Source organism: Mesitornis unicolor, unplaced genomic scaffold (assembly GCF_000695765.1).
Source record: "Mesitornis unicolor isolate BGI_N332 unplaced genomic scaffold, ASM69576v1 scaffold35455, whole genome shotgun sequence".
In the NCBI taxonomy this organism is placed as follows: domain Eukaryota; kingdom Metazoa; phylum Chordata; class Aves; order Mesitornithiformes; family Mesitornithidae; genus Mesitornis; species Mesitornis unicolor.
This window is the reverse complement of record NW_010185415.1, coordinates 1,311-28,861: the sequence shown is the minus strand read 5'-3', so window position 1 is coordinate 28,861 and position 27,551 is coordinate 1,311. Positions and strand designations below refer to the sequence as shown.

At 37.0% G+C, this 27,551-nt stretch overlaps 1 protein-coding gene across 1 annotated transcript; it reads right to left on the bottom strand.

Moving 5' to 3' along the window:
- Positions 1–721: 721 nt before the first annotated feature.
- Positions 722–27,551, bottom strand: WDR26 (WD repeat domain 26). Its single transcript, XM_010184841.1, has 13 exons — positions 27,455–27,551; positions 27,274–27,330; positions 20,486–20,622; positions 19,800–19,897; positions 18,825–18,981; positions 14,026–14,164; positions 9,881–10,021; positions 8,417–8,536; positions 7,511–7,656; positions 6,901–6,979; positions 6,197–6,326; positions 3,348–3,533; positions 722–1,856 (listed from the first exon to the last, which is right to left on the bottom strand). The coding sequence occupies exons 1-13, from the start codon at positions 27,533–27,535 to the stop codon at positions 1,831–1,833; spliced, it is 1,497 nt and encodes a 498-aa protein (XP_010183143.1). The 5' UTR covers positions 27,536–27,551; the 3' UTR covers positions 722–1,830.

Here is a 27,551-nt window from a genome sequence, read left to right as displayed (position 1 = left end):
CATTTTGGAGGTACTAAAAGAGGAGTGTATGAGATTCAGGGCTGGTCTCAACCAAAGTATCAGAATCTTAAATCATGTTTGAGTTGACATACAAGGCAAGAAAAAATCCCCCACTATCTGACGGCTGGAATCTAAAAAAAACAAAAAAAAAAAACAAAAAAAAACCTAACCTGCTAAGCCTCACTTTGTTTTGCTGGGAAAGAAAAAAGGCACTGTTTGTTAAATACTGCATTCCCATTCCTCAGGGACTACACTTCCCTTCCCAGGAACTCTGGCAAACCTTCCCCCCACCCTTCTTCACACATGACTGATAAGGACGCTACATTACTATTTCACTAAAGGATGAAAAGTCCACACTTCTGTTCACATCAGTTCTTGGTGGCATGTCTTTCCTTGCTCCCTCTTTACTTCACAGCAGTACCAACAATACCTTTCCACCCAAGGTGGCAAAAGGGAATCCATTGCTACCCCATAATGAATTTGTATGTAGTGCAGAAGCACAGAGATACCAGGCCATCCATTTATGTCAAAAAGAATATATATTTAAATTATAAATGTCTCTCTTTTCTTAACATGGGATATTAGTGGAACTATTTCTAGATGTGTCAAGATGTTCACAGCACCAGCTTGCAACAAGGTCTCGGAAACGCATTTAAAGCTGCAAACTTAAAAGTATATTCTCAAAAAGAAAATTAAACACCTTTATCAAATAAAGAAAAAATTCCATTGTAATACAAGTGTTTAATTATGATTTATATGCTAATTACTTTTACAAAATGTTGACTTTGTGACAAAAGGACTCTTTCACAACATTCTTCCCTCGAGGTGTAGTTTACCTTTTCCCAGCATTGTTGCATATATTTATGTAGTTAAATAACCAAAAAGACCTCGTCTTGTTTAAGCTCTTAGTCTGGTGGTGCACTCTGAATGCTTTTTTTCCTAAATAACCGAGTCTGTCTGTTAAGATGGACAGTGAGTTCCTCCTTCTAAAGCAAGCTTCACTGCCTAAGTAAAGCTCCTTCCAGCCACTGCTTCTGATTAGGTCTCAAGACACTTTGGAAAAGCATCAGTGATAACATGTTTCATAACACTTCTTGCATTGTTTTAATTCCAAATGTATACAAATGAAGTCATTTTAATCCTATAAATAATTTATTTTTAAAAAATTGTGCTGTTAACCCCTTTGCAGGGCAACGAGCTATGTGAAAAGTACAAAACTTTTTGTCAAATGTGATACTGAGAGTGCTTTTGACATAGTTCATTGGTTTAACATCTCAATTTATATATACTGCGCAACGGGCAAGGCTAGAATCCATGAACCAAGCTGCAAAGATCTCAAGCTAAGTAAGGCGGAGAGAGACTTGAGAAACAAGAGAAGGAAATACTTTCCTATCCAATGTATACTCTTCAGACTAAAGCACTCTTTCTATCAAGCCTTCTAAACTGTTAAATAAAGTGTTCCAAACAAGCATTTAAACTTCATTACACAGAAGAGCAACAAGAACAGTAGCCTGCCAGACAAAAAGGCAGGAGGGAAAAATATATATACTGAGTTCAATGGTTAGCCTGAATGTAGCACAGTTCTTCACAACCGATGGGGGGTAATTTCAACACGGTGTCCAACAACGTTCTAACGACGTGCTTCATCTCGACTGGTTACTATGAAGCAAGGTGGTAAATGTTTGGCCCCAACTGGGCTTCAGAAATGGTTCTTTTTTCATGACGAGCATGTCTGTCCAGCTATCAATCATGTTTGTTTGCACCAAATCCCAAGCCATTTAAAATACGACTAATTAAGTTAAACTGAAGTCGTCTGCTCCAAATTCGCCATCAACTATCCATGCTACTGCATTCCTCTGAGCAAAAACAAAAACATAAGAGAAAGAAATCAAACCTTGAAGATCTTAGCAACAGTTAATATTTCTATTATAAGGTTATTAATACAGTGCATTTACATAATGTTTACTGACATGCTGTAATGGATCTTATACTGTAAATAAATCTCATGCTAAAAAATTACTTACATTTTACATCATTATTCCTATTACTCTAGAGATAAATTTAGCATGTTAGGTGCTGGTACACAAAAAGCATCTCTTCTAAAAAGAAGTAACATACATTTGCAGTCAGGTTCCAGGGGAGTGTGCTAATTACAAGCTGGCTGTCATTCACTCAAGATTCTTAAGTTGTTCGGTATTACTCCATGCAGCTACATCTCTTGTGGAAGCACTGCTGTGAGAAATCCATTTTCTACTGGTTTGATTTTTATGGCCTTTACTAGCTCATTTTCTGGAGGAACTAAGTGAGCAAGCAGCTAACTGGAGAAAACAACCAGCCAAAGAAAACCATGAGTAAAACCAACTGGAGGACAGGCTCTGGGTCCTTATAGGTGCATTCAAGGTGTTATGAACAGGAGACTGGCCAGGCTTGTCCACCTACTCCAAGACCAGAAGCAGATGTGTCAGAAAGCACAGGAACAGGGGAGGAGGTGATTCTTCCTCCTAATATCCTTCTAACTTTCAGCCATTTTCACCTAAGCGAACACCTCTAGTTCAGAATGTACCTTATCTAGTAGCACTCAATGAATTTCTCTTTGATTACTTTGCCTGGGTTCCCCTTGAACTCGTATCCACACCTAATATTTACCAGGTCCGATGACAATGGGATATACTGTATTTCATTTTAATATCTATGGTAAATCTTTACCACAAGGTTGAATGTGTAATGACAGAAGCCTATAAGCTGCAGAACAACCTCCCAGTGGTCAGCCGTTAATTCTGTGCGGGGGAAGGTAAGAAGGGTTGGGGAAAAAAAATGTGGATTTTGGCAGCAAAAAAGTTGCATTTTGTCTCTCTCCTGGACACAGATGATTGCTGATAATTAGGAATGAATCAACTGTGTTCAGATTTTATGGTGGGAAACTTCAGTCTCTCCAGACTTTGGAGATTCCTTTGGTAAGGACTGTAATACCTTTAGTTAATTTGCAGTGCGAACGGAATGCATTATTTAAGTTTTAATCACACTGTATGTTATTAAATCTTAAGCACTGGAGGCAAGACTTTTAAGAAATCTACATGAATAAGTTAATATAATCCTGAGGTCTTAGTGACCCCACAGTTTTCTGTAGGGCCATGTCATAAAATTGATTATCATTTTGGAAATACCAGTTGTTTCCTTTTTATTCCACAAATAACTTAGATAAAAATCAAGAGTCATACATTGACAAAAAAAATCACTAACTTCTTTTTTAGTAAAAGTAATGATTCTAACCCAAGAGTTAAAAGCATTTTCTATCCTAACTATGGTAAAGGAAATCCACACACACACACGCGCGCGCTGTTTTTTACCTTCAATATCCTGGTTGTCTACGAAAGGCGCTGGTCCCCATATCCTAACAGTGCCATCATCAGAAGCGCTGGCCATCATGGATGGAATCTGCGGGTTCCAGCTCACACAATTAACAGTACGCGTGTGCCCCGTCAACTCCGCAATTGGCAGCTCGCTACGCTTGTGCCAAATATATACTTTGTGATCTAAATAAAAAAAGTGCATTTAAAAAAACAGTGAGAAACTTTGTTCTGCACAGATCAATCTGTCATCTCAATAGCACTTCCACACAAGTGCTCAGCAACTAAAAATCCCATTAATGTTGTAAATCCCATGTCTGTTGAATGTGCAACAGCACTAACAAAATTCTTCTTCTAAAAATGATCAAAAGAATATGGGTAAAGCTTTTCCATTAAGAGGCACATTCCCTTTAAACACCTGCAAGTCTACTGTGCCTGGTATTTGAGGAAAAATATTTGACTACAATGCAAATAAGCCAATGTCTGGCTAAAGTCAGAAACCAAGCTACTCTTAAATTAAAGATATGGAGTTGTAATCTTACTCAAAAGAAAGCCTGCAGAGTATTTATAACCACCACCTGTTGGAGACTACTATATAAGATCACAGCTCTACAGTTTATTAAAAGTATCTTGATACTAAAGACCTAAAGCATTCCAGTGAAAGTGCAAACAGAGCAAATGAGAGAGGGCAACAGAGCTTAATGTCTCAAATTGTGAGCTATTACTGTATTTGACAGCAATTAATTCTTGTGTAGTATTCAAAGATACAAACAGGTAGATATTAAAGTAGATGCAATAAACAATCCTACAGATCTTATTTTGTGATAGGAAGCTTTTTATTACTTCTAGCAACATGCTAAACATAGAATCATTAACTTGTCAGAAACTTCACTGCAACTTTTACAGATGTATTACTGTTTTGTAACTATACTTAAGTGTCTAAAGGTGGCGGTTTTTTTCCAACTGTAGACTAGCATCCTTTAAGAAGTCTGTGGGTTGACATCTCTAGGAATGTCACTGGAATATTCCAAACAGAGCTATACAAACTGAACAAGTATGTATTACTAGTATTACACCATAGCCTAGCATTTATGTCTAGCATATCAAATGAAAGTATTTTAATCTATTTGAAAGGTTTTAATGCAGATGTCATTCTGAAGGCTTTGCAAACAAACCAATCTTCATCTATTCCTCCTCTCAACCCCTTACCAAAACAAACTTGCTCTCTGACCTACCTGCTAGAATAGCATCATGGAACCACGCTATAACTCAGCTGTCTTCTGCTGAATCAGGTCATTTGAGTACAACACCTTTAGATAACCTTGTACTGATGCAAGTGTCCTGGTTGTGTTTACATTCCACTTACGATTTCAAGAGAATACATGTTCACGCTATTCATCTAACAACACAATTCACTCTCTGCTTAAACACTGGACACACCTCTGCTATCTGAGAGAATCAAAGCCTAAACACAAATGAGTATTTTGGTGCTTGTCAGAATGCCTGTATTTTGTTTTAGAGAAAACCAAGTTAGCTAGATTAAGGCAGCAGTCAATTTCCCTCTCAGAAAGGGGCCTCAATTTTCTTCCTATTGAGACAAGTGTTAGAAAAAAGTGTACCGAGCTGACAACATCCCTTAAGAGGTTAGGACAACATAATCAATCCACTTTTTTTTAAAGTCTATGGCAATGTGATCCATTATATTTCTTTTTTTTCTTTAAATACACAGACTTTGTCAGCAGCCACATTTGCAACAATCAGTGGAAAGAGGCAACAGCTTCAGACAGTCCAAATCTAAACAGAGTGCCATCAGTTACAACTACTGCTCAGTAGTTTTTGGACAAGAATAAATAAATAGGGAGGGAATAGGACTGATGCACTGTAGTATCAACATCTACACGTGCACATCAGGATGGCTCAACATAAATCCTGAGCTTTTGGGTACTTAGGTCTCAATCCAAAAACCTTGTTCAGCCATGAAAATGGGTTCACACTTGGGAAGACTGGAGGCACTGTCATATTATATTAGTCATCATATTCTACTGGGTCTGAAGAGAGGGTGAAGTTTGATTTTATTGTAGACATATTTGGTATTTTCCAGATAAGGATAGTAGCAGATGTCCTGTCCAACCTTATTTCCTAACAACTGTGAGTTACATAGTGCTAACAGTGATTGCTTACATATCCCAAGTGTAATTCTTAGTTCTGCATAGGCTTGACTCTTATGCAACCTCCATGGGAGGCATGGCACTACTTTAGTGACAGAACTGAACCAATTCAAGATACACACCATTAACTAATTTCTCTTTTACCACAGACAGTTGAATAAAAGCATATCACAAAGCCTTCGATTACCAAGAAACCCTATGGGGCTATGTCAACAACTACTTAATTTGAGACTATGCTTAATTTGAGACTACTCTGTAATTTAGATGATTCTATTGAAATTAAGATAACCTCACCTTACCTGTATCCTTAACAGGCAAATGAAGCTGCTACTCCCAAGAAGTATTTTTGATTCAAACCATAAGCCTAAGTACCATACCACAAAAAAAAAAAGCCTCAAGAAAACCCCGCCTCCTTCTAATTAAAACTGTGCAGATACTTTGGCTTTAGAGGAACAACACATGAGTCAATGCTTTCTATTACTGCCATCCTCTCAAGAGATTTTCTGCTAGCACACAATTATTTCTTCTTCAAGTATACCGCAATCTCAGTGCTTCTCAAACTTATTTAATTAACCTGTTGATTGCTTTTATCAATGACAGCTGCTAACAACCACATGATAGAAGTAAGGTATAGAAAGGATAGAGTGTTCTGGCTTTCTGCACAAAGGGGAATGATGTTACCTTCGCTGCCACTCGCAATGAAATCTTCATTATGACCTCCAAAACACGAGTGAATAGTGTAAAATCCTTGTGTAACACCTTGGTATTTTCTCACTAAAACTCTGTCTTGTAAGTCCCATAAGTGAACTCCCTGGGAATAAGCAGTATAAAGGATGTTATTTTATCATTGAACGTTATTCATTGTATTCTTTTGAAACATTTTTTTAAAAACTGAACATGATGAAAGTACACTACTTCAGCCAACTTCAGTACTGCTACTAGATCAAGAGAGTAAAGATATACCAGATTAAACTTCCAGTCCGCAGTCCCTTCCATTTTGAAAGCTCCTATTGTTACTCAAGGTTCCAAAAGTAGAAACAAAGAAATAAATGAAAAAAATAAATCTATTTCTCACGTCCCCAGACATGTTAACATTCCACAATTCTTCTTGTACCTGGATTCTCAATGCAATAGCCAGATATTAACATTTAATAGTATATATTTCATAGTATAAAACTCTTGACTTAAAAATGAAACAAAACAATCTTAAGAGTAAAATTGCCTTCCTGTCAGAGAACAGCCGTGCTGCATTTATGAATTTTAAGGCCTTCATATTACATAAAATACAACTGGTTAATACCAAACATTCCATATCAAAATATTTAAGAGCATGTACCAGTTACAAGCAGATTTATTTGCATTTCCATTTATCATCAACAACTCACCTGAGTTGCTACATTTAACAAAGCTAAACGGCCATTTTTTGAAATAGTAAACGACATAATAGGGTGATCTTCTTGTACTCTGAAATTATAAGACACAGAGTTAAAAGTACACTTAACCAAACAATGATGCAACACCAAGACAAAAGGCATGTCCTATCTTTGCAATATTATCAGGGAAAGACAGTTCTAAATTTGAAACTAGGTACGTCTATGTCAGTACAAGCCAGATCTGCAATAGCTTGCTTATACATATCACAAATCCTAAGACCAAAAGGGACTTCAGATCTCAAATCCAACTTCTAACTTCAAGGGAGGATCTACTAAAATATGTCAGGAATTGAGAAGTGAAGACACCTCTCTTGATGATGTAAGTGTCAAAGCATCCACAAGAAACCTATTCCAGTGCTTAAGAAGTTACTTCTACAACTTGATCTAATGCTTCTTTGCTGCAACTGGAACTCATTAATTCTTATCTCATGTTATTCTTGCTCTCAGTATTAAAACAAGATATTTTAATAACTTATTTCCCATCCTGTTCCACAAACCCTTCCCCAAACTTCTTCTGACACTAAGAATGAGAAATTCAGAACAAAAGAAAAAAGGTAGTTACATGTTCCGGTCTGTAAGATCCTCAAAGTTATAACCCCGAATTCGCTGGTGTGTGTCCGATGCTAGAACAGTTTTGCCATCACTCAAGCACCAAAGGCATTGTACTCTGACCCCTTCCCAGGAGTCAAGGAGATTACCATCTAAATCCTGATGAGAAGAAAAAAAAAATAAAAAAATGAACTGTTAGTCTCAGATTTCTGAGGAGTTGTGACAAAAGTATCTTTTTTACCTTCTGTTCATACACTGTTCCGCAAAGCAAACTTACCCTGTAAAAGAGGACATAATGAACTAGGAGTTGGTTGTCTTAACTGAGGGCTTTTGTAGGTATCTGTCCTGGAGAGCCAAGAATCCCTTTGACTTATTTTCTCATGTATGTCAAGTGCAATCTAATGTCACAGAGCTCACCTTTGTAGTGAGTGAGGTTTGCATACTGCACTACTATTCTGGGCACCAAATCGGATGACAAATAATCAAGAGTACATGTGAGACTGTGGGCCAGCACCCAAAATCAACACTGGTCAAATAATCAGGGTTTCTTATTTTTGTTTACACTAAGCAAAGACAGCATGCAAAAACTAAGACAGACATATCACAAAATCTGTTGAGTAACCAACATCTGTAGACAAAGGCACTACTTTTTATTAGTTTATTTTGTAAAGCAGCTAAGAAAAAAAATTCCCAGTCCATAAACCATCCTTTAAGCAGAGGAATCTCGCTACAAGAGATGCTTGAACCCTTCTGCTATATTAAAAGAAAGTACTGCTGAAACACTCACTTCTTTGAATTACAAAGGGTCAGAAGCTTTACTGTATACACGCATGAAAAAAACCATGAACCTCAAGATTTAACTGTGACAAAACATTCATTTCTTGCTTTGTTTTCAATAGGACAGATGCAAAGAACTTACACACTGATAGAACTGTCCACGCTGACCTCCCGTTACAAAACGCTTCCCATCAGGATTCCAGGCCACGCTTGTTAAACTGTCTTCATGAGATTGGCTCATCTTTGTCCTCAGCTCCCCAGTCTGAAAATAAACAGAGGCAGCAAGGCCTTATACCAGAACCCTTTCCCAAAGAGGCATTGATAATTTTATCTGACATGCATAGTGTTTGGAAGAGCATTATTTCAACACATTTATTAAAAAGCAACACAAACTTATGAGTAATGCAATAAAAAGGCAGAACTACTTCAGTATCTCCAGTGAACCTGGCCTTGATTTGGAACAATTTCTTTTGTCCCTCAAATCAGAAGAGATGGACTAGTCAGTGTGACAGACAATTGGAAGATTATGACTAAAGAAAGGAATTAAAAGAATTTGGAAGAACACATAAGAGATGAGCAATATGAAATGAAAACACACATGGAAAGCAAGGAGGCAGGAGACAACTAGAAGAAAATGGATATGACAAAATACATTTTCGTAAAAAGCTGGAGTATCAAAAGTATGTAGAATATTTTCCTACCTGCACTGGAGCTCTCCATGCCAAAATTTAGCTTTCATCCCTAGCTTATAATACTATTGTTTCACACAACAGAGCCAGTAAATAGCTTACCACTATCAAAAGAGTAAGGGCTTCTCTCTATTCCCTTGTGCCAGCTCTAGTGCTCTTCACTGACCCAATTTAACCAATTAAACAGAAGAAAAGTGTTCCAAGGGTGAAAAAAAGGAAACATTTTTGTTTTATGAAATCAAATTATTTGAGTCCAAGGCAGCAAAAGAAAGAGTATATAACCCACAATTGAGGCAGGGGAAGCTTTGATATCAACTCAATTGCCCATTAGGAAAAAAAAAAAAAATCAACAGCAGAAAAGGTTTTTGAACTCATGAAAGAAGTTATTTAATAACCTCATGTCTGACTCAAAGATAAAGTTCTGAAATCAAATTTAAGCCTCTGTGGACCTTCCACTAACATTGCTAGGAGGGTTACATAAAGTAGAAATAGCTTCTATCTTTTACTTCTGCTACTCGTCAAAATCTTCAATGAGCAATTGCTCCCCTTAGATGGTAATTCTGCCCTCTTGTTTTTCTTGATTAGTCTGCTCACCTCTGCAGCAGCTCTCTAAGGTCCTATGGATTTACCCAATCTCTTCTCAGAAATGATCAGTAAGCAGATACACTAGAACTGTTGCACAGTCTCAGGCACTTAGACTTGACCTCTAATTTCAGTTCTGTTCAAGCAGTACAAAGGTTGTAGGCTGCCATAGTCAAATTAGGGGAAAAAGATCAGTCTCTCTTCTTTACCCAATCACACCTTTGTACAACAAGTTTGCACAGGTGACTTCCTTCATGCTTAATGAGTTTAAATACCGAAACAAAAGCAGCAGGCTGTCCACAAAGTTTTATTTTTTACTCTCAGTCACTACTTACTTGTACATTCCAGAGCCAAAGCTCAGAACAATCATCTGGGCCACAGGCAACAAGATAGTTGTCATCTGGACTCCAAGCAATATAAGAGACACCGTATGCATGACCTTCTAATGTCTTAAGTAGTTTTAGTTGGTGAGTATCCTGAAACAAGAGAGATTCTGTTAAGACGATGCAAATGAACTCCTACTAGATTTCACATATACAGCATGTTCAAGTACAGCATGGCAAGTTTGCTATATGCAACTTGGCACCTGCTTTTTACAAGACATATGAATAGGTTCTTACTGGAAAAAAAGAGTTGCTAGTTTACAGAGTAGGACCATAAAATAAAAGCTTCCAAGTTTCAACGTGCAAAACCAGAACACTTGCACGTAATTTTCTTCTAATCATTTGTGATTCTAGAAGTGGAACTCACAAAATACTGTTGCATTAACTAACTTGTTTTAATACAGAAGATATATGCAGTGTCAAGTCTCTCCACATCCACTGGAATACAAAAGTACCATAATCCGTATTTTACAGACTTAAGTTACTTTCTTAAAAGTAAAGAGATACTGGAAGCCTGTTATGGTTAAACAGAGAACCAAAACCTTCATGCATGCTGAGAAGGGAAAACCTTCAAGTGCCAATGTTTTTATAAACTTGAGTGTATCTTGTGTGTGCTGCTGAGGAAAGAGGTTTTACATAAAAGATATTTTTAAAACCTTCTTTCAGAGGTGCTCTTATTTCAAAAGTGTTGCCCACAGCAAGCTGTTGCATCATTTCTGCCAGATTTAGTGAATGAAACATACTTTGCTCACAGAGTATCTTGTATCACCTTTATGCTACAACTGTTCCACTGCTGCCTTGTCAGAGGAACTTGACTTTCAAGCAGCTAATCAAAATAAACAGTATAGCTACATAATGCGAAACTACCAGACACTAATTCCTAAATACAGCAACCTGCTTCAATACAGTATTAGCGCTGACTCTTGACAAAAACATGCATATACAGAAAGTAGAACCAAGCTTGTCAAAGTGTCAACAATAATTTTTGTGAAGCATTTTGGAAAAGGGCAAGTGGATTTTCCTCCTGCCAGCCTACCCCCCCTTTTTTTTTTCCCCTGCATGAGGGATGTTAATACCTCTTCAAAAAGAGTGACTCATTTGAAACTCTAGCTTGATTTCTCAAGTTGTTCTTTCTTTCTTTTGTTTTAGTATCAATCAGCAAAGCACCTCTTGATTCTAAAGAGAAAGAAGATGGTCAGAGGAATAGTGACACAAAGGAATGTTTCCTGGGATCAGTGATGAGGGATTTGGTGATTCTCGGTCAGCTTGCAGCTTTGATGGTTCTGTTAGCTAGAAAAGCTAAATTCCTCAGAAAGTGGGCTAAGAATAATCTACAAAGTACAGAGAAAGACAGGCAAACAAACAGATCTTCTCAAGGGCCTTTTTCCATTCTAATCATTGTTCCTGATCTGCATTAGACACTGCTGTGTCTGTAGCTAAACTGATCTTCAAGAAAACCAAGTCATGTCTGACATCATCTCACATCCTGGAGCATGCCTGCAACTGATTTCTTTTTACATCAGGACTAAAGAGGCCTGTCACTTCTGCATCACATTAGAGACTCATGAGGAACAAGATACGTATGATATTCCTCTTCCAATGACAGGACTTCGTGGCTGTTACTATCTCTTGTTCTGCTCTCGTACTTCTCTCCAAACACAGCAAAACTGCTAAACCATAGAATCACAGAATCATAGTTTTGCTCCAGAACAGCAGACAATGGTATTTCAAGAAAATGCCCCCACATTCAGCCAATCTGCTTCTCGCCTACCACCAAAAGAAATCTCAGCACTTCTATCCCTTGCATATAGCTTCCCAGATTTTTCTTATGTAGAAGAAACAACTAGTCAGGTATTAAGTGAAGCCTGAAGTAGCTGAGCTCCTTGGCTGAAAAGCAAAAAAACCTGTCAACAGTCTTTAGAAAGAACAGGAAAAGGCAAAAGTTTCTGTAAGGAAAAAGTTAAAAGAGCAGGTCTAACAGAGCAGATGCATGCCAGACAAGATGATGTGCCTTCTGCACTTAACCTTTGTGCCCTAAAGCTTCTGCTACACTTGGTAATGGTCAAATAATGCACTCTACACACAAACTTAGCTCACTCAAGACATTTAATGCTGCTGAGTTTGCACAAGAACTTTGAAATTAACAAGTGAGAATGAAAATGGAAGCATGTGTTAAAACAGCTTAGATAGAGATTCTTAGAAAAGAAGTAAATTAATTGTATGAAATGAAGAAAATGCACGGAAGCAGTGGCATTACACTTCAAGAGGAGTGATGAAGAAAATAAAGGGAGAAATTAAGGATTCTCACACACATGAAGTGTGTATGGAAAAGGAAATACTGTCCATTTGAAACAGTGCTCTCCCATCACTTGCCCAGAGTTGTTTCCCTGTTTCCCTGTAGCTTCATTGAACCAGTTTCTTTTTTCTTTTTTTGAAGTACTGAAACACAGAAGGTAAAACTCCAGAAAGCTGCCTTCCCACTAACTGTTTATTAGAGATTTTGTTCCTTTAGAAACACTTGGCCAAAACGGTTAGTCTAAAACACTGAAATAATTTCTTTGATTTGATTAACCAGACACTAGGTACTAATTCACTATAAAATGTGCTAATTAACATGTTAGGTATTAAAATCCATCAATAAAGAAAGGAAGATGTGCCTCTACAATCAATTGACAAGTCAACAGCAAAAACATTTGATCCTTAGTTTACTTAGAACTACTCTGTTCATAAACAAAAAAACCAGAAACAACCCCCTCCCCAAAACAAACCTAACAAAACAAAAAAACAAACAAAAAACCCAAACCACCTCCAAAAACCCAGATCATTTCCCAACTAAGTATCAGAAGTCAACTTATGCTGCTATGCATCTCTTGGCCCAGAGCACGCTGGCTCCAATAACAAACTCACTCCAAATGTTGTATGCCTGAAAAAGCCACAGCACTTGTTATTAGTTCAGAGGCTATACAACAACTATGCACATGGAACAGGGCTTGAAGTTCTCCCATCTTCTTGATAGCAAAAAGGACTCAAATTATAAGGCTTCCTAACCTGTAGCGGAAGAAAATTATTAAGTTCAGCTCTCAGGTCCTACTGAAAGCCAGTATGAAACTGCAAAAACCTTTAATCTTCCACTTAGCATACCAGTTTGCAGCTGAGTGGTTAAAAAACCGTAAGACTCTTACTTCTGACAGTGTTTTATAATCATTAAAAACTTCAATTATTGTGAAAATATGTTCAAGTTTATTCAGTTTTCAATTGTTATAAAAAAAGAGACATACTTCCATATCACTTCTATGAGTCAATTAAAACAGTCATACATTTACTGCTCAATCTTTTTATTTACAGAAGAATAGATATGGGTCAGAAAGGATAAGTCTTGTAGCTGTAAGAAATTTCACATTAGAGAAACAGTGCCACATATTAAAAACAAAACCTAAACCTGCAGTCTGTAAGAAAATGGATGGGAATACTTCAATGTCTCTGTGGACTCTGGCAAGTGTTTAAATCTTCATCTCAAACCAAGGCAGATCTTACAAGAGTAACTAGCATGAAGTGGTTTACTGACAGAACTTCAGTTTAGCACATACCATTTTATTACTCAGAAATAAAGCAATAAATAGTGAAGAAATAAAGTAATAAATAGTGAAATAGACAAAGTATTTAAATCCAAGCGTACTAGTAACAAGATAACAGAAAGGAGTTAGTCACATATATAGCACTCAGAGTGATCTAGAAGAAAGATTCCTCACTGCCATGCTCTTCCACTCTCACCCACTGCTTCCCAAAGCCTTCAAGCTAAGAAGCTACCCTGGAGGGCACTGATAGGCTCTATCCTGCAGTACTGGTTAGGGGCACACAAAGCAGCCAACGGTCTAAGCCTTACACTCAAACATTCAGGCTTTCAAGTGCCCTCTTTCACTTACTTACATTGAGACTGTGATCTTCAGTCTTTTACATTCCAGAGAAACTCCTTAGTCAGCAGCCTACAGTACATGTTAGCCTGTCCTACAAAAATCAAACCATCCTAGCAAGAGAAAGCTGAGAGGAAAGGGAAAGGAAAGACAAGTCATACATATCTTAACACATTGCACACTTACTGGATCAACCTGCCATATAATAACAGTTGTGTCCTTAGATCCCGTTGCTAGTTTAGTGCCGTCATTGGAGAATTTACAGAACCACACTTCATTACAGTGTTCCGTTAGTATCTGCTGTGTATAGCATGGGAACTGTTTCCTGGGAAAAGAAAGAGGTATTCACAGATTAATAAGAAAGCAGTAAGACTTTTTTTCTTTAAATCAAGCTAGTAAAAACTAAATCAGAAACTTAATTAAGTGCAAGACCAGAAAACTTAAATTCCTCTATTAACAGATGCTTCAAGTAAGTACAGAAGGAAGTATCTTATCCGGTGAAAAGCTCACACAACCAAGTGATCGTAACTAATCATAAGAACACAGAACTATACTCCACTCAAACTATTTGTTATGCTTTCATGTAACTTGGAATTAAACTGACCTCATTAGGAGTGTAACAGCTTATTACTGTGATGTATAGAAAATACTGGAGTCCAAACCTCTTTGAACCTGACGTGTAACGTTTCATTTACAGGTGAGGTTTTTGTAAGTATCTAACTCACATAGCTAAATCTTTAGAAGCGATTCTTACATAAAAGTTGAGTAAAAGAATAGTGTTACTTCTTTTTCTTGAATTTGATCTTGCAGTAATTCAGATGTTTCTTTGCCTTCATGCAATTTTTCACTTTCTCTTCAGAGTACCACATACAATATCCAAGCATAACTAACATGATACCATTGTGAGCTTTCAACTTGGTTTTCCTTGCAACATTTTACAAAATAATGTACATTTTAAGCATTTATCAAACAAAACATTACATGATAAACTACTGAAGAAGAGTCAAACATTCCTCTAGAGGTAATATTCAATATTCTAGTTACACACTGAGGAAAAACTAACAGACACAATATTAAGTTAGGTAAGAACTGGAAACAAGTTTTATTTTATTTACAGCTTGCCTACTGTCTAAGAATTTGAGAGTTAAAATAAAGGAAATGTAGGCTTTTACAGCAGATGATTGTTTTTATAAGTAATATCACAGTAACTACAAGTTCATTGTTCAGATGCACTAAAGGGCAGTCTTTAACCACAAACACTTCTTCTTGAACTGTAGGGATCCTGAAGTAGTTTAGTCTTATACTGAGATTTTATGGTACCAGGGCAACACAACTCTAACGGGATACAACAATACTAACATAGCAACAACAATCTCAGCAAACAGAGTTGTGTTTATTGCTGAAGATAAACTGGCCTAAAAAACAACAAAAAACCCACCCACAAAAAACCCCCACAAACCCAAAAAATTTGTTTAAAAATACAGTTTGGTGTCTGTCAGCCTAGCTACCACCTGAAAAACCACTTATCAGAAGCTAGAAAAAGTTCTGCTTAATCCTATGTCTATACCCTCTCAGTCCATTTTTTGTACTGGAAGATGCTACCCAGTCCATCCTTAAAGACTATCGAGTAGCACTAAACCACCACACATCCCTCATTTCCTGTCTTATGGTAGAGGAGGATAAACAAAACACACGTATACATATCTGTAGTTGGCTTCCTTGGGGTATGTCCACTCACAGACACACACAAGCCTGCTCTACTTCTGCTTTAAGCTGACGAGGAGCTGTGGAACACCACCAAGCCCAAGGTAAAAAGCTCCACCCACGAAAGAAGACTTTGTTTTCTTGAAGTCTAGAGGGAAGTAGGCAAGCCCTTACACAGATATGTGCACCTACAGGAAGTGTTTTGTTATTATTTAGCCATATTGTAACAAGTTAATGTTTTTCCTCAGAACAGCAAGCAATTTGCTCTAGAAGGTGAAAGTCTTTATCCATAACTCATACAAAGTACAAGGGGCACTCTGTGTCCCAGGAAATCCTTTTCAGCTTATTTTATTTAAAAAAAAAAAAACAACACACAACCAAAAACCCAAACAAAACAACAAACGAACCCTCTATAGAACAATAGCTCTTGTATTTTAAAGCTTAAGAGAAGCAGCCAAGGTTTTGTAAACATGAAAAGCAAGCAGTATACTGCTGGAGTACAGTTTTCATAGTAAGGTGGCCTCTAGGTTCCCAAAAAGGGTAACAGGCACAGTTGGTACAGTTGCTGCAGACACATCCCAATACTGAATTATGCTATTCACAATCCTATCAGATCAGAGTGCTCTCACAAAAAATTGCCTTCACTTAACAAATGAAACATGCAAACCAGCAAGTCTGACCTTGCAGATAGCAAAGCACACATTAAATAATCCTTCTGCACAAGGAAACTGCAGCAATCTCGAAACAAGAACGCAAAACCAGATATCTAACAGTTTCTGGTTTTGGTAATTAGATATTATTGTAACTCAAAGGTTTGGGTTTTTTGTTTGTTTGTTTTTTGAAGTGCTTCATTACAAATTGCTCTGTTCAGCACAACAAACTTGAATCATGTTGTTCACATACCAAAATAAAGTATCCAAGAGAGTTCTGTTGTTGTATTTACAGAAGTTCAAAATCCTAAATAGAACCCCAAACTTTTTCTTATTCTGTGTACATATAATGGGAGATTTATTCCTCAGTTTCCACAATGGTTCGTTTTCAGAAATGCTACATTAAGCTAGTACCTAGAAAGCAGCAGCATTCACCTCTCATTTGAGCTTCACTGTTCATTTGTAAACTCAGACTAAAGTTTATTTACATGGAAGCAAGACAAAATAATCCCAGATGGGGGTGTAAACCTCAAACAAAGCATCCAACTAGGCTGAAGGCTCTCAAAACCAAAAATGACCACCCCCATCAATCTTCTATTATGAAAATCTCACACATAATAAGACAAAATCCTTCACCTTCACTCCCAGCAGTTCCTCCCTCTTATCTCCCACTCTACGTATGTGGTGATTAATTTTTAGTTAAACCTTTTACCTATTAGTGCAATTCAAGCATGCTTGACCAAAATACTGACACAAGTCCAAAAGAGATTAGTTCCAACTAAAAAAAGTGAAAGTTGTCAGTGTTCTATCATTTAAGTAGTACAAAACAAGTTGTCTAAGCTATTAGACTACTGTTATTTCTGTCAGTTTAATCAAAATTTGGCTTCCACTGTCTTTAACTCACCTCATTTTGCCCAAGCATGGCAGCATGTACAGCGCACCACATACTGATCTCAGACCCCTGCAATAGGTAGGTACAATAGGTTGAGTTGAGGACAGAATGGAAGCCTTTATTTTGAAGTGGTTTTATTGGAATTAAAGGAGATATGAGTATATATGTATGTATGTATACATACCAAATATGCAAGCTTCGGAAGTACCACATTAAGTGAAAATAACCAACAAAACAACCACCTATGGCCAAACACTTATGTCAGCGAATAGATTCAGACAGATGGAAAGCAAGTCTAGATTTGTTGCATGTAGTACCTTTTATATCCAGGTCTAGCTAGTCTGACTGCAGCAAACCATGCTGTTGGGTTGGCTTGGATGCTCTCTGGGGTTTGATAATCACATTAAACCCCCTACAGAACATCCAATGTTATTTATGGACTTGTGGAAAGACTAAAATTAAGTCTGTTAGTCTGATTTAAAAAATCATTCCTGAAGTAGGGAAGCCACAACTTCAATACCAGATAATTTCCAATAGCTCTTAAAATGGAGAACAGACAAATGTCCACACACACAAAAGTGCTGCAAGAACTGCAAGCTAGACAATAGTCTACAAAAAGATACTTGAATACATGAAGGGTCAAAGATACTAATTTTAAAACCTTAAGGTGGCTACAGGGAAGAACTACGGAAGTCTGCATCTTCAAAAAGAGACTCCAAGTAGCCCAAAAACATAAGTCAAAGCAGCTGAGTTCAGAAAGTTTATACAATCAAATTTATCAGCACTTAACTTCCTCAGATGAGCTAATCTTAACAAAAAAAATCCCCTGTAAGCCCAAGTGTAAGCCTATTACATGAACAAACATACAGGTATCACACAGAGCCCTTATTTTCTAGGTGTCCTAGCCTTCATTCTCTTATTACACCATGCACAGTGGTTTTCCATAAAAGCTACACTGAGTTTTTAGGTCTGAAACTGTATTTTGCTGGATGAGAAAAAACCACTCAAGTCAGCCATTAGAACATCTTCCTGCTTCACGTCTACAAGAGTATGGCATTTTGAAGATTCAGAAGCAGCACTGGCTGTTAAAAAGTTATCCAGATAGTCTTTGGAGCCAATACGTAAGTATAAGAGAGATTCAATTCTTACTACTTTACAAATCTGAGAAAATATTCTTTAATATAATTAATATTAACTATTATGTAAAACAGAAATGTCTAATGCACATTTCTACTCTATTTTAACCTGCGTGTCTAAAACCACCTCACTGGCCAATACTAAAAGCTGAAGCTGAAAGCTGACTTCATGAAGTACGCTTCAGTTTGCTTTCTGCATTCCAGTAAGCTTGAAGACAGCATCTGGATAAGCAGTGATTCTCCAGTGACAAAACACAGCAATTGCATGTTGATGTATAAACAGACTATCTGTCCAAAATTACAAGAAACAAGTGGCTAAGGATTAGCATAGTAATATAGTCTATTCATACCCACCTGATTAAAATTTTAAAGCTTCAGTCTGACCCTGTTATACCACATCCAGCTACCAAAGTCTCTTACACACACCTTCTCTACTCCCTCCCCACTACTCAACTAATGAAAACTGCCTTTTCCCAGTCAACTCACATTAAACCAACTCTGAATAGTTTTCAAGTTTCTTTTAACAGCAGGTACAATTAGAGTATTTCAAAGGACAAAGAAAAGATATTGTTGCCCATCTTAAAAGTAGCAAGGGTTTCTTACCTACTACAAACATGGTCTATTAGCAGCGAGACAGAATCTAGATTACTATCTAGTTTGGTATTATGATATAGGCACCGGTCCCGTTGTAGTTCCACAGCCTGACGTAGCAGGTTCTGTAAACGCCTTGGAGGAAGCATCACTGATGGGGGTAGGTACGCTTTAAGAGAGTTATTAAAAAAAAATTTAAAAGACATAATCAAAACCAAGTTACAAGAACAAGCATATTTTTATTTCAGTGTTTTTGGAAGAGACCTTAGCAAATAAAGTTTAAGAGCTACAGGAAGAGTGCACACAGCTTGTCAAATTTACAGTTATACATCTCGAATTTGAAGCATGAATTTCTGGAAAGCAGAGCTGCATGCAAGGTATTTGTAGTTACAGTATATGTTGTCCTAGCCAACAAGCACTACTTACACAAGCTAGCTCAAAACCTAGTATTTAACAAAAACCTGTAACGTTATAAAACAGTATCAGCTGTGTTTGAGGAATTCTCTATTAAAATAAAGAATACCATAGGTATTACAACTCTGATACATAGTATTATACCAGCCACAAGAAAGAGAGAAGAAATCAGAATTCATAGCAAAGTCTGAGACCACTATAAACCAGTACTGGTATCACTAGTGATTATAGGCCACACTTAATTTCAACCAGTCAGTACAGCTGCCATTTACAAAACAGTTCCCAACCCCCCCCTTTCCAAACTGCACATTTAATCATCCAGTTACACTATTACTGCATGCAGCAGAGCTAAGAAATAAGAGCTCCTATTACAAATAGTTTACCAGAGACAGCAAAAGGTTAGATACAGAAGACCAAAGGGTAAAGACACCTAAAGGCATCCTCATTAATCAAGAAATACAAAAACAACCACCAGCAAATGCAGTTAAAGTCAATCCCCTGGGATATGTTATTATATAATATGTACTGGATTTACAGAGGTGGGAATAAATTCTAAACACTAGAACATCTTACTCTGGAGTTTGTCCAAAAGTTTAGATCTGGAAGCTGTTCCTTTCCCTTCCCACTCTGCTTTTGCACGCAAGTCTTCTGCATGGCTACACATCAGATACCTGTTTAAAAAAAGCGCACACACACCGACAGGCCAAGTCTTTCTGGAATATTTTTTTTTTTGCTTTTAAACATAACACATATCAAAACATTCTTAGTGAACTGGAAAAAGGAGACTTAAGCTTGAAACTGGTAGGAAAAAAGGCAGGGAACTATTGCACACAAACATTATGTCATCTTCAGAACAAATGTCCACAGATTTGCAATAGGAAAAGCAAGCAAAACAAACAGATGTTAGGAAAGGTAGAAATGTCTTATTTTCATCTAAGAATGAACCAGACTATATTCACCTACTTACTCAATTATTATTATAAAATTCTCAAGGTCAGATAACCATACATATGTATGTATTAATTTGGGTTCTAGTACTACAAAAGTAAACCATAATCCAGTTATTTTCAAGCATCTGAAACAGATTATTGTCTACTGAATAGTCTTTTTTACTCACCATTTTAGCACATCTGACTACAGTTTATTAATCAATAGGATAGTAGCTTTAATACAATGAGTTTTTACAACATCAGCTATCAAAAGCTACTGAATTCCTTAGGAAACTCCACCAAAAGAGCTCTCAGAGTCCAAACACTTACCCACTGAGGACATGAATGCGTTCTGTATTATATTTCAGAGGTGTCAGTTCACAGCGTAGAACCTGAAGTGCCTCCAGGACCTTGCCATCCTCCAGGTATTCCAGGTACTTCTGCTGCAGCAGCAAAAACTTCATCCTCTGACATGACAGAAAGCAGCAGTCAGGGGAAAAAGGTTGACTGAAGTTTCAGAAAACGTTTGAGCCTAAACAGAACAGTAGAAACCATTCTACTATGCCCTTCAGAAACACAGCTATATGTAATGTTTCATTACTCAATTTCTTTTTGCTGGGTTTTCAACAATACTGCAACAATCAAGTTATCCATGAGTTTCCTTCCTGCATTATGGGGCTCCATTTCTCAGATGTCCCCTTCAACTTGTCTCATTTTCATACTCACTCCCTTTTCAGTCACCATAATTCAAAACCTGAATTAGATAAGCCTTCCAATCTTAACTTCTATCAAGAGAAAGGGCTCAAAAGCAACTAATCACATATTTAAGACTGCATGACAGCACAGAACACACCAGCTCAACCCAAAAAGTTCTCATACAGCTTATATAGGAGCTGACATGGATTATTTGCATAGCTGTATAACAGAGCAATAGCAAATTGACACTGCCTGAGGTTTTGTTTTGTAGCTCCATGTTATGCTGTTTTCCTTGGGCATTTTATCATTTTTCTGGATTACAGAAAAAAAAAAGATGGTTTCCTATATTTAGAAATCACTTCTCAGAATTAGTCACTGCTATTTCATAGTGTTCCTTTCATCTTGTAAATTTTTTGGCTGTTTTCTTCAAAAAAAAAACAAACAACAAACAAAAACCCAGAACCTACCAAACAAAAACAATCAAGCCTGCTATTCTAGCAGCAAATTTCTGTGGATAAAAAGAGAAAATTCAGGCATTTAATTACTGTATTCAAAAACCTGAAGTCCTAAACATTCTAATACTAACTTATTAGGAAAACAGTTTAGTTGTTTCTGGATGAAACCAACTATTCCGTGTTTGCACATCGTCTTTATTGCTAGCAGTTATCAGGAAAAAAAGATACTTCTGAACCACAAGACTGATCAAGTTGAAGAAGAAAATGTACATTCTTGGATGTATCAGTGAGAAACAGGATGAAGATTAAGTGTAGCAAATTACATTTGCTTCTCTAACGAATACACCACCAGTTCAATCACTGCTTTCCTTTGCTTTGTCAGACCTCAGGCACCTCACTATTTTCATGCTCATATTTGGTCAGTGTTTACTTAGTTTCAAACACACTGCTAGTCTCCTTAAGTAGAGGGATAATCAGGAAGTTTAAGATGCTCCTGTCCTATTAAAGATTTCATGAAAGTTTAAGGCTTACTATACCTAAAATCCAAAGTTAAAACATAAAGCAGTTTCAGCTTCCAGAGATGATCGGTTCTTCAGGAGAATAAAGTTTCCACAAGAAGTGCTACTAACTCACCATGCAGCTTTGTGAAGCATAAAACATTACACAGCAAAGGTGATTTATGTTCAAACATGTCTGTAGTATTTTATTGTCCTGTACGTGACAATGGGGATTGGACTAGATGATCTTTTGAGGTCCCTTCCAATCCCTAATATTCTGTGATTCTGTGTTCTGTGATTCTGTGACAGGCAAACTCATATTACCTTCCCTATCCAGTTCTTTAGTTTATTTGGAATTGTTAGAGCATCACTGTACAGTTTTTTTTTCCCAGGTAAGAAAACATTTTTTTTGGTGTTCTGACATGTAGACAACCAAAAAAATACATAGGAAGATATCCCAATTATTTGCAGCCACAGTGGTGGCTCCATGCAGTAGGCCAGCGGACCTCACACTGCTTGCTTATCCACTAGCAGCAGGAGGGATGAGAGCTTCTTCCTCCTATGCGTGCACTCACAAGGATGCACAGAGGTGCTCAGGTAGTAGTCACAGATCGTATTTCACTCCTCTCAGTCACCTCACACTGATGATCCTCATCAGGAAAAAAAAAAGTCTGGTATTTACAGTTTGTAATAAACACTATAATCCCTCCAACTTTTTTTATTCATCCACTGCATACAATATTTATTAAATTTATAAAATCTTTCCCTTAAATGTGATAACCATAAAACTGTATCTAACTACTCCTTTTCCCTCTCTACTTTTAGAGCTTGGCATGGTAATCTAATTTCTTTAGGGAAAAAAAAAAATAAAAAGAGCAGAAAAGCCTAAAAAAGAGTTTTAGTAACGTCAGTCCCAACAATTCCACAGAAGCATTACAGGAATACTACCATGCAGAATGCTGTTCCCAAGTTATCCAAAGAGGTATAACTTCACTTTTGGGTTAGAAAGTATAATTTCCAAAGAAGCCACCAGTGCCAGGTGTGACTTTGGCCTATCAGGAAAACGAAAGCCTCCAGAACAACACAGTACTGTACACTTCATGCAGTAGTCCACGGTTAACATAATGGAGAATTAGAATAGAAAATAAACAGTTTTAAACTGTAACTTATCTATAGCAAAAGGCAAGGACTAAAGTGTTGATAGGGAAATTATTTTTTCTAAGCTATTTTGATAACTGCTCCAAAACTTGCCCTACAGCATACTCAAACTAACAGCATGAATACATCCTCCTTAAGGCAAAAGTCACAATCCAGTGACACTGTATTTCAAGACATTTTTTACATAAGGACACTCATGGCCTCCTGTCACTTACTGCTGTGCAGCTATTGACTTTGCTGACAAACAGATCTAACTGAACAACTAAATTTTGCCTTCATTTCCTCTCAACTACTTAGATGCCCAACAAATAGTAATGCTAATTACTTCCAATATGACCTTCTCATGGTAGACAAGATCATTTTAATACATCAAGGCCCAAATAACCTCTTCTAGAAAGAAACAGAACTGTTTATTATATTGGCAACTGTAAAGTAAAAGCACAAACTCCACCATATACACAGAACAGAACAAGTATAAAACCAGTCTGATGCAACGCACCCAAAAGAGCAGCTTACTCATTCTCCATATTCCTTAGCTGCCTTTCAAAGAAGGGAAATAAGAATTATCATAATCCAAATTATACCATGTACAACATAACAGAAGTGCCTGGGAATTGTTGTTATGATCTCAGTGTTTACAACAGAAATTCAACATCATTACGCTCTTTACTGTTAGAAATTTAAATTCAGACACCACCATCGCTTAGCTCATAACAAAGATCCTTCACCCTGTAGGATCCATGGAAAAGTCCAATACAACAGTTTCGGCACTACAGCCTGGCTAGTTTTGTTCAGTTATTACCACCTCATTCTGTCTTTCAGCTCTGTAGAGAGGATGAGGATAAAGTGCATAATATGTTGTTTCTAGAAGCTATTATTTAAGTGTAAGATGAACCTCTGATCACTCTAGGGCAAAAATAAGACAGACTTAACAGATGTACAAGGGGTTTTTTGTTTTAATGTATGTACTATTAGCATTTTGCTTTCTTCAAACTGCAGCCTTGAATTGCTAACAGAAATGTTTAGTACTTTACTACTTCACTGTCCTAATTGTTAGTAGGAAAGACCCTTGCAGAATCTTAAATTCTAGAAACTTTTGCACACACCCTGGCTCACCAGCATTAACCGAAGGTGAAAGCCTCAGCAACACAACTGTGAAAATAATAGGACAAGCATCCCACCACAGTCAAGAGATCGGGCCATTTTGCTCACTGGTTAACAGGAAATGTTCAGAAGTTTAAAGACTAAAATGCATAATAACCTAACTTTAGGATTAGATTTTGGTGTTATTTTTGACCTGCATATCTTAACAAGCTCTACAGTCTTATTACTGTACTAAGAACTCAAAATAAGTAAACCCTGCTGAAACACCTTGCTAATGTCGAAAAAAGTTAACTAAAAGATATGCTGAAATTACCAGCTGACGTTTCAACACAAACCCAGCACAGTAGCTATCTGTTTATAAACAGCCCCAACTTTCATTACTTTGTAGTCTTTACCACTTTGATAGTCTTGTAAGACACTGATAAAAGCACTTAACAATCATCCAAAAAACTTTTAAATTTAAAATTTTATATTTAACTGTAGAAAATTTTCTGGCCTACAGAATTTAATAAGACTTCAATCATAAAAAAAAAATTCATTCCAATAGGAAACTGCCCTTAACACTTGTAGCAAGAGGGACACCATACAGGCAGGTGGAGCACTGCTCAAGATATAAATAACCTCTTTTGTTGTGTTGCCCGCTGTGGGCTGTATACCTCCAGAACTGGAGAGAAGCCTCATTTAAGTGAAAATAAAAAGTAAAGAGGACAATTTGAAAGTATATTCTAGATGACTACAGAGGAATCATCTCCAGATTTCTCCCTAGGTTCAATTAGTTACCCATTACAGATGCCACAATATGCTTGAGTAGCCCTAAAGTAAGCAAGACCTTGGGCTGGCTTGAAGCTGGTATTTTCTAGGAGTTACTCAAGGAAAAAATAACATGCTTGAATCAGCTATGAAGTTTTCCTACAGTTTGTCTCAAGACAGCTGTATCTTGTATGCTGGAAAAGTAAACACGACTAATCACACACTATGTAGCACTCAGTTGTGTTGACACAAATAGAAATAGCCGACTGCCATCCCCACCCCAAAACACATCAACACAGCATCAAAGGCTCACAAATTGAGATCAGCCATTTCAAGTTTAGCATTTTCACCTGTAGAACTTACAGCACTCTGCAGAAATAAGGAAATGAAAAGAGGAGTAGAATTTTCAAAATACATAGATATGTATCTTTCACTGACCAGACATTTCGAAAGCAGCTATATGTCCTGGTTACTTTGTTCAGATCATAGTAACTATAAGGAAAACAAAACAAAAACAAACCACAAGCCAAAACCAAACCACCAAACACACACACACCCTAGTTTGTTAAATACTCTGTGTCATCTAAACTTCTAGGTACCCATTCTTGTATGCACACATTTTTGAAACACCGTGTCACACGGTATGAGTCACAAGCCAAGAGTCAGGAAAGCCAAAATCTAATTTTCTGTTTTTTAAAGAGTTACCTGCAGCAGCATCTTGTCTGGATTTTCCCTAATCAAGACATTTATCATCTTCATTAGCTCTGATTTTGTTGCAGTTGGGACTACCTACAGAGCATAGAGAATCCCTCCTTACCTGCAATGACCTTTTACCAGTTTTCTGGGTGCTGACCATATTAATATCCACCCATAATCTCAACCATGTACAAAACAGCCAGGCGGGGAGGGAGGTGGAGACAGTACGCACATGATGGAGCACAGACAAGCCCAACTTATCCTTGCAAATGAGTACTGTCTTAGTATCAACACACACGTAAGACACACAATACAGTTGTCTGTTTTAAATTAGATGAAGTTTATATAAACGAGAACAACTTTTAAAAGAAAATAGTTAACATTTTGTTCAGGTAACAAAATTACAACATAACATTAAAGAAGAGCGTGCCTTCAGAGCCCTCCAAAAGAGAAGGAAAATGCTCTTTTCCCTCAAATTCTATTCTTCAAGAAGTACAATGCTCATACTCTGTTAAACCTCTTGACTCCCAGACAGATAAAATACTTTACTATAGAGAAACTTGGTAATTTCAGGAGTTAGAAATATGAGAAAACTTGCTTCAAGTTCATATTCACATACAGTCATTTCATACTGTTAGTGTCCATAAATACTGAAAACTGCATGCACTATTCTGAACTATTTGAACAGTAAATCTTATATTTATCAAGCCTTTGAGAAAGTGAATGACCAGTCTAATTGAGAGGTGTAAGCTTTGACCAAATTAATACAACAGAACGTAAACTTCTCTCAAGTACCCTCAGATGTTTTGTTAAACATCTGTTTTTCCTACTTCATTTCCCGTGCTCTCTTTCTCTCCCTCCCCCACCAGACAGGAAATTGTCTTGACAACAAATGAATCAGCTAGAAGTGGAGCTAAGCAGCCATCAGCTGATTCTTCATTGTTTACAGTCACAGACACTTCAAAAAGCTTTGCTACTGTTTTCTTCCTAAGTGACCATAGTCGTTCTAACTTCATTTCATTAAAAATCAACATTTAAACAAAACTCAACAAGCCGTTTAAAGAGCCAAGTAACAAAACAAAAAACACTTTCCTCAAAGTAACTGATATCATAACAACACATATTGTCATTGTCAAGTCACAGGACCTACAAACCTCTATTTCTAGGTTCATCTTCAAAAAAACAGCCAGCCAAAGAGAAAAAGCTCTAAATAAAAAACCCAAATGACAATACAAATACATTTGCTCTTTAGAAGCCATCTGGAAAAGCAACAGTATTGTTCATGGTCTATAGCAGCCTCTATATTCTTCTAATGTGCTATTACAATGCCAACTCCACATTAGTATTACTGCATTTTGTGTTTAAACTTCTCTTTCCTCAAGAAAGACTACCTCACATAAACACAGAGATTGCAAGAAGTATTTCAAGTTTCAACTTAGTATTCAACATCACCAGTTTCTGCAGAAGCTGACCTATTTTGGTATTGTTACAGGATTTATATTTTATCAGCTAAGTATGTTCAACAGAGCTTAAACATTCAGTACACCAAATAGCCTCAATACTTTTGGGCTTCCCAACTTATATTCTAAAAAAAGAATTAAAAATTCAGATCAGCATGATATTTGCAATAGCATGCAAGCCACTTTAAAGTAAACAAAAAAGGAAAACAAGAACTATGGACAGCCAGCTCCCTAATGAAAGATTACACCACTACAATTAGTCCAACTATACAGCTCTGAAAGAGTTCAAGTGTGACTCTTACCACAATTGCATGCGGAGAATGCACTAAGGCCTTAAGTTCATTCAGGTCGTTCTCAGCCTGCAGAAATCGGCATAAGAAAAACAAGAACAAAAAAGCATATAAGGAGGGTGGATTTTGAATTCTCTCACAGATACTATAAATTTAAACAGTGGTTAATACAGTCCTATAAGCCCTACGTTACCTTATCCCATTCTCCTTCCATGACATGATTGCGGAATTTGGTAGCAGAAGGATGTTCTAAACGACATCCTGACTCTTGCATGAGAAGATCAACAGTC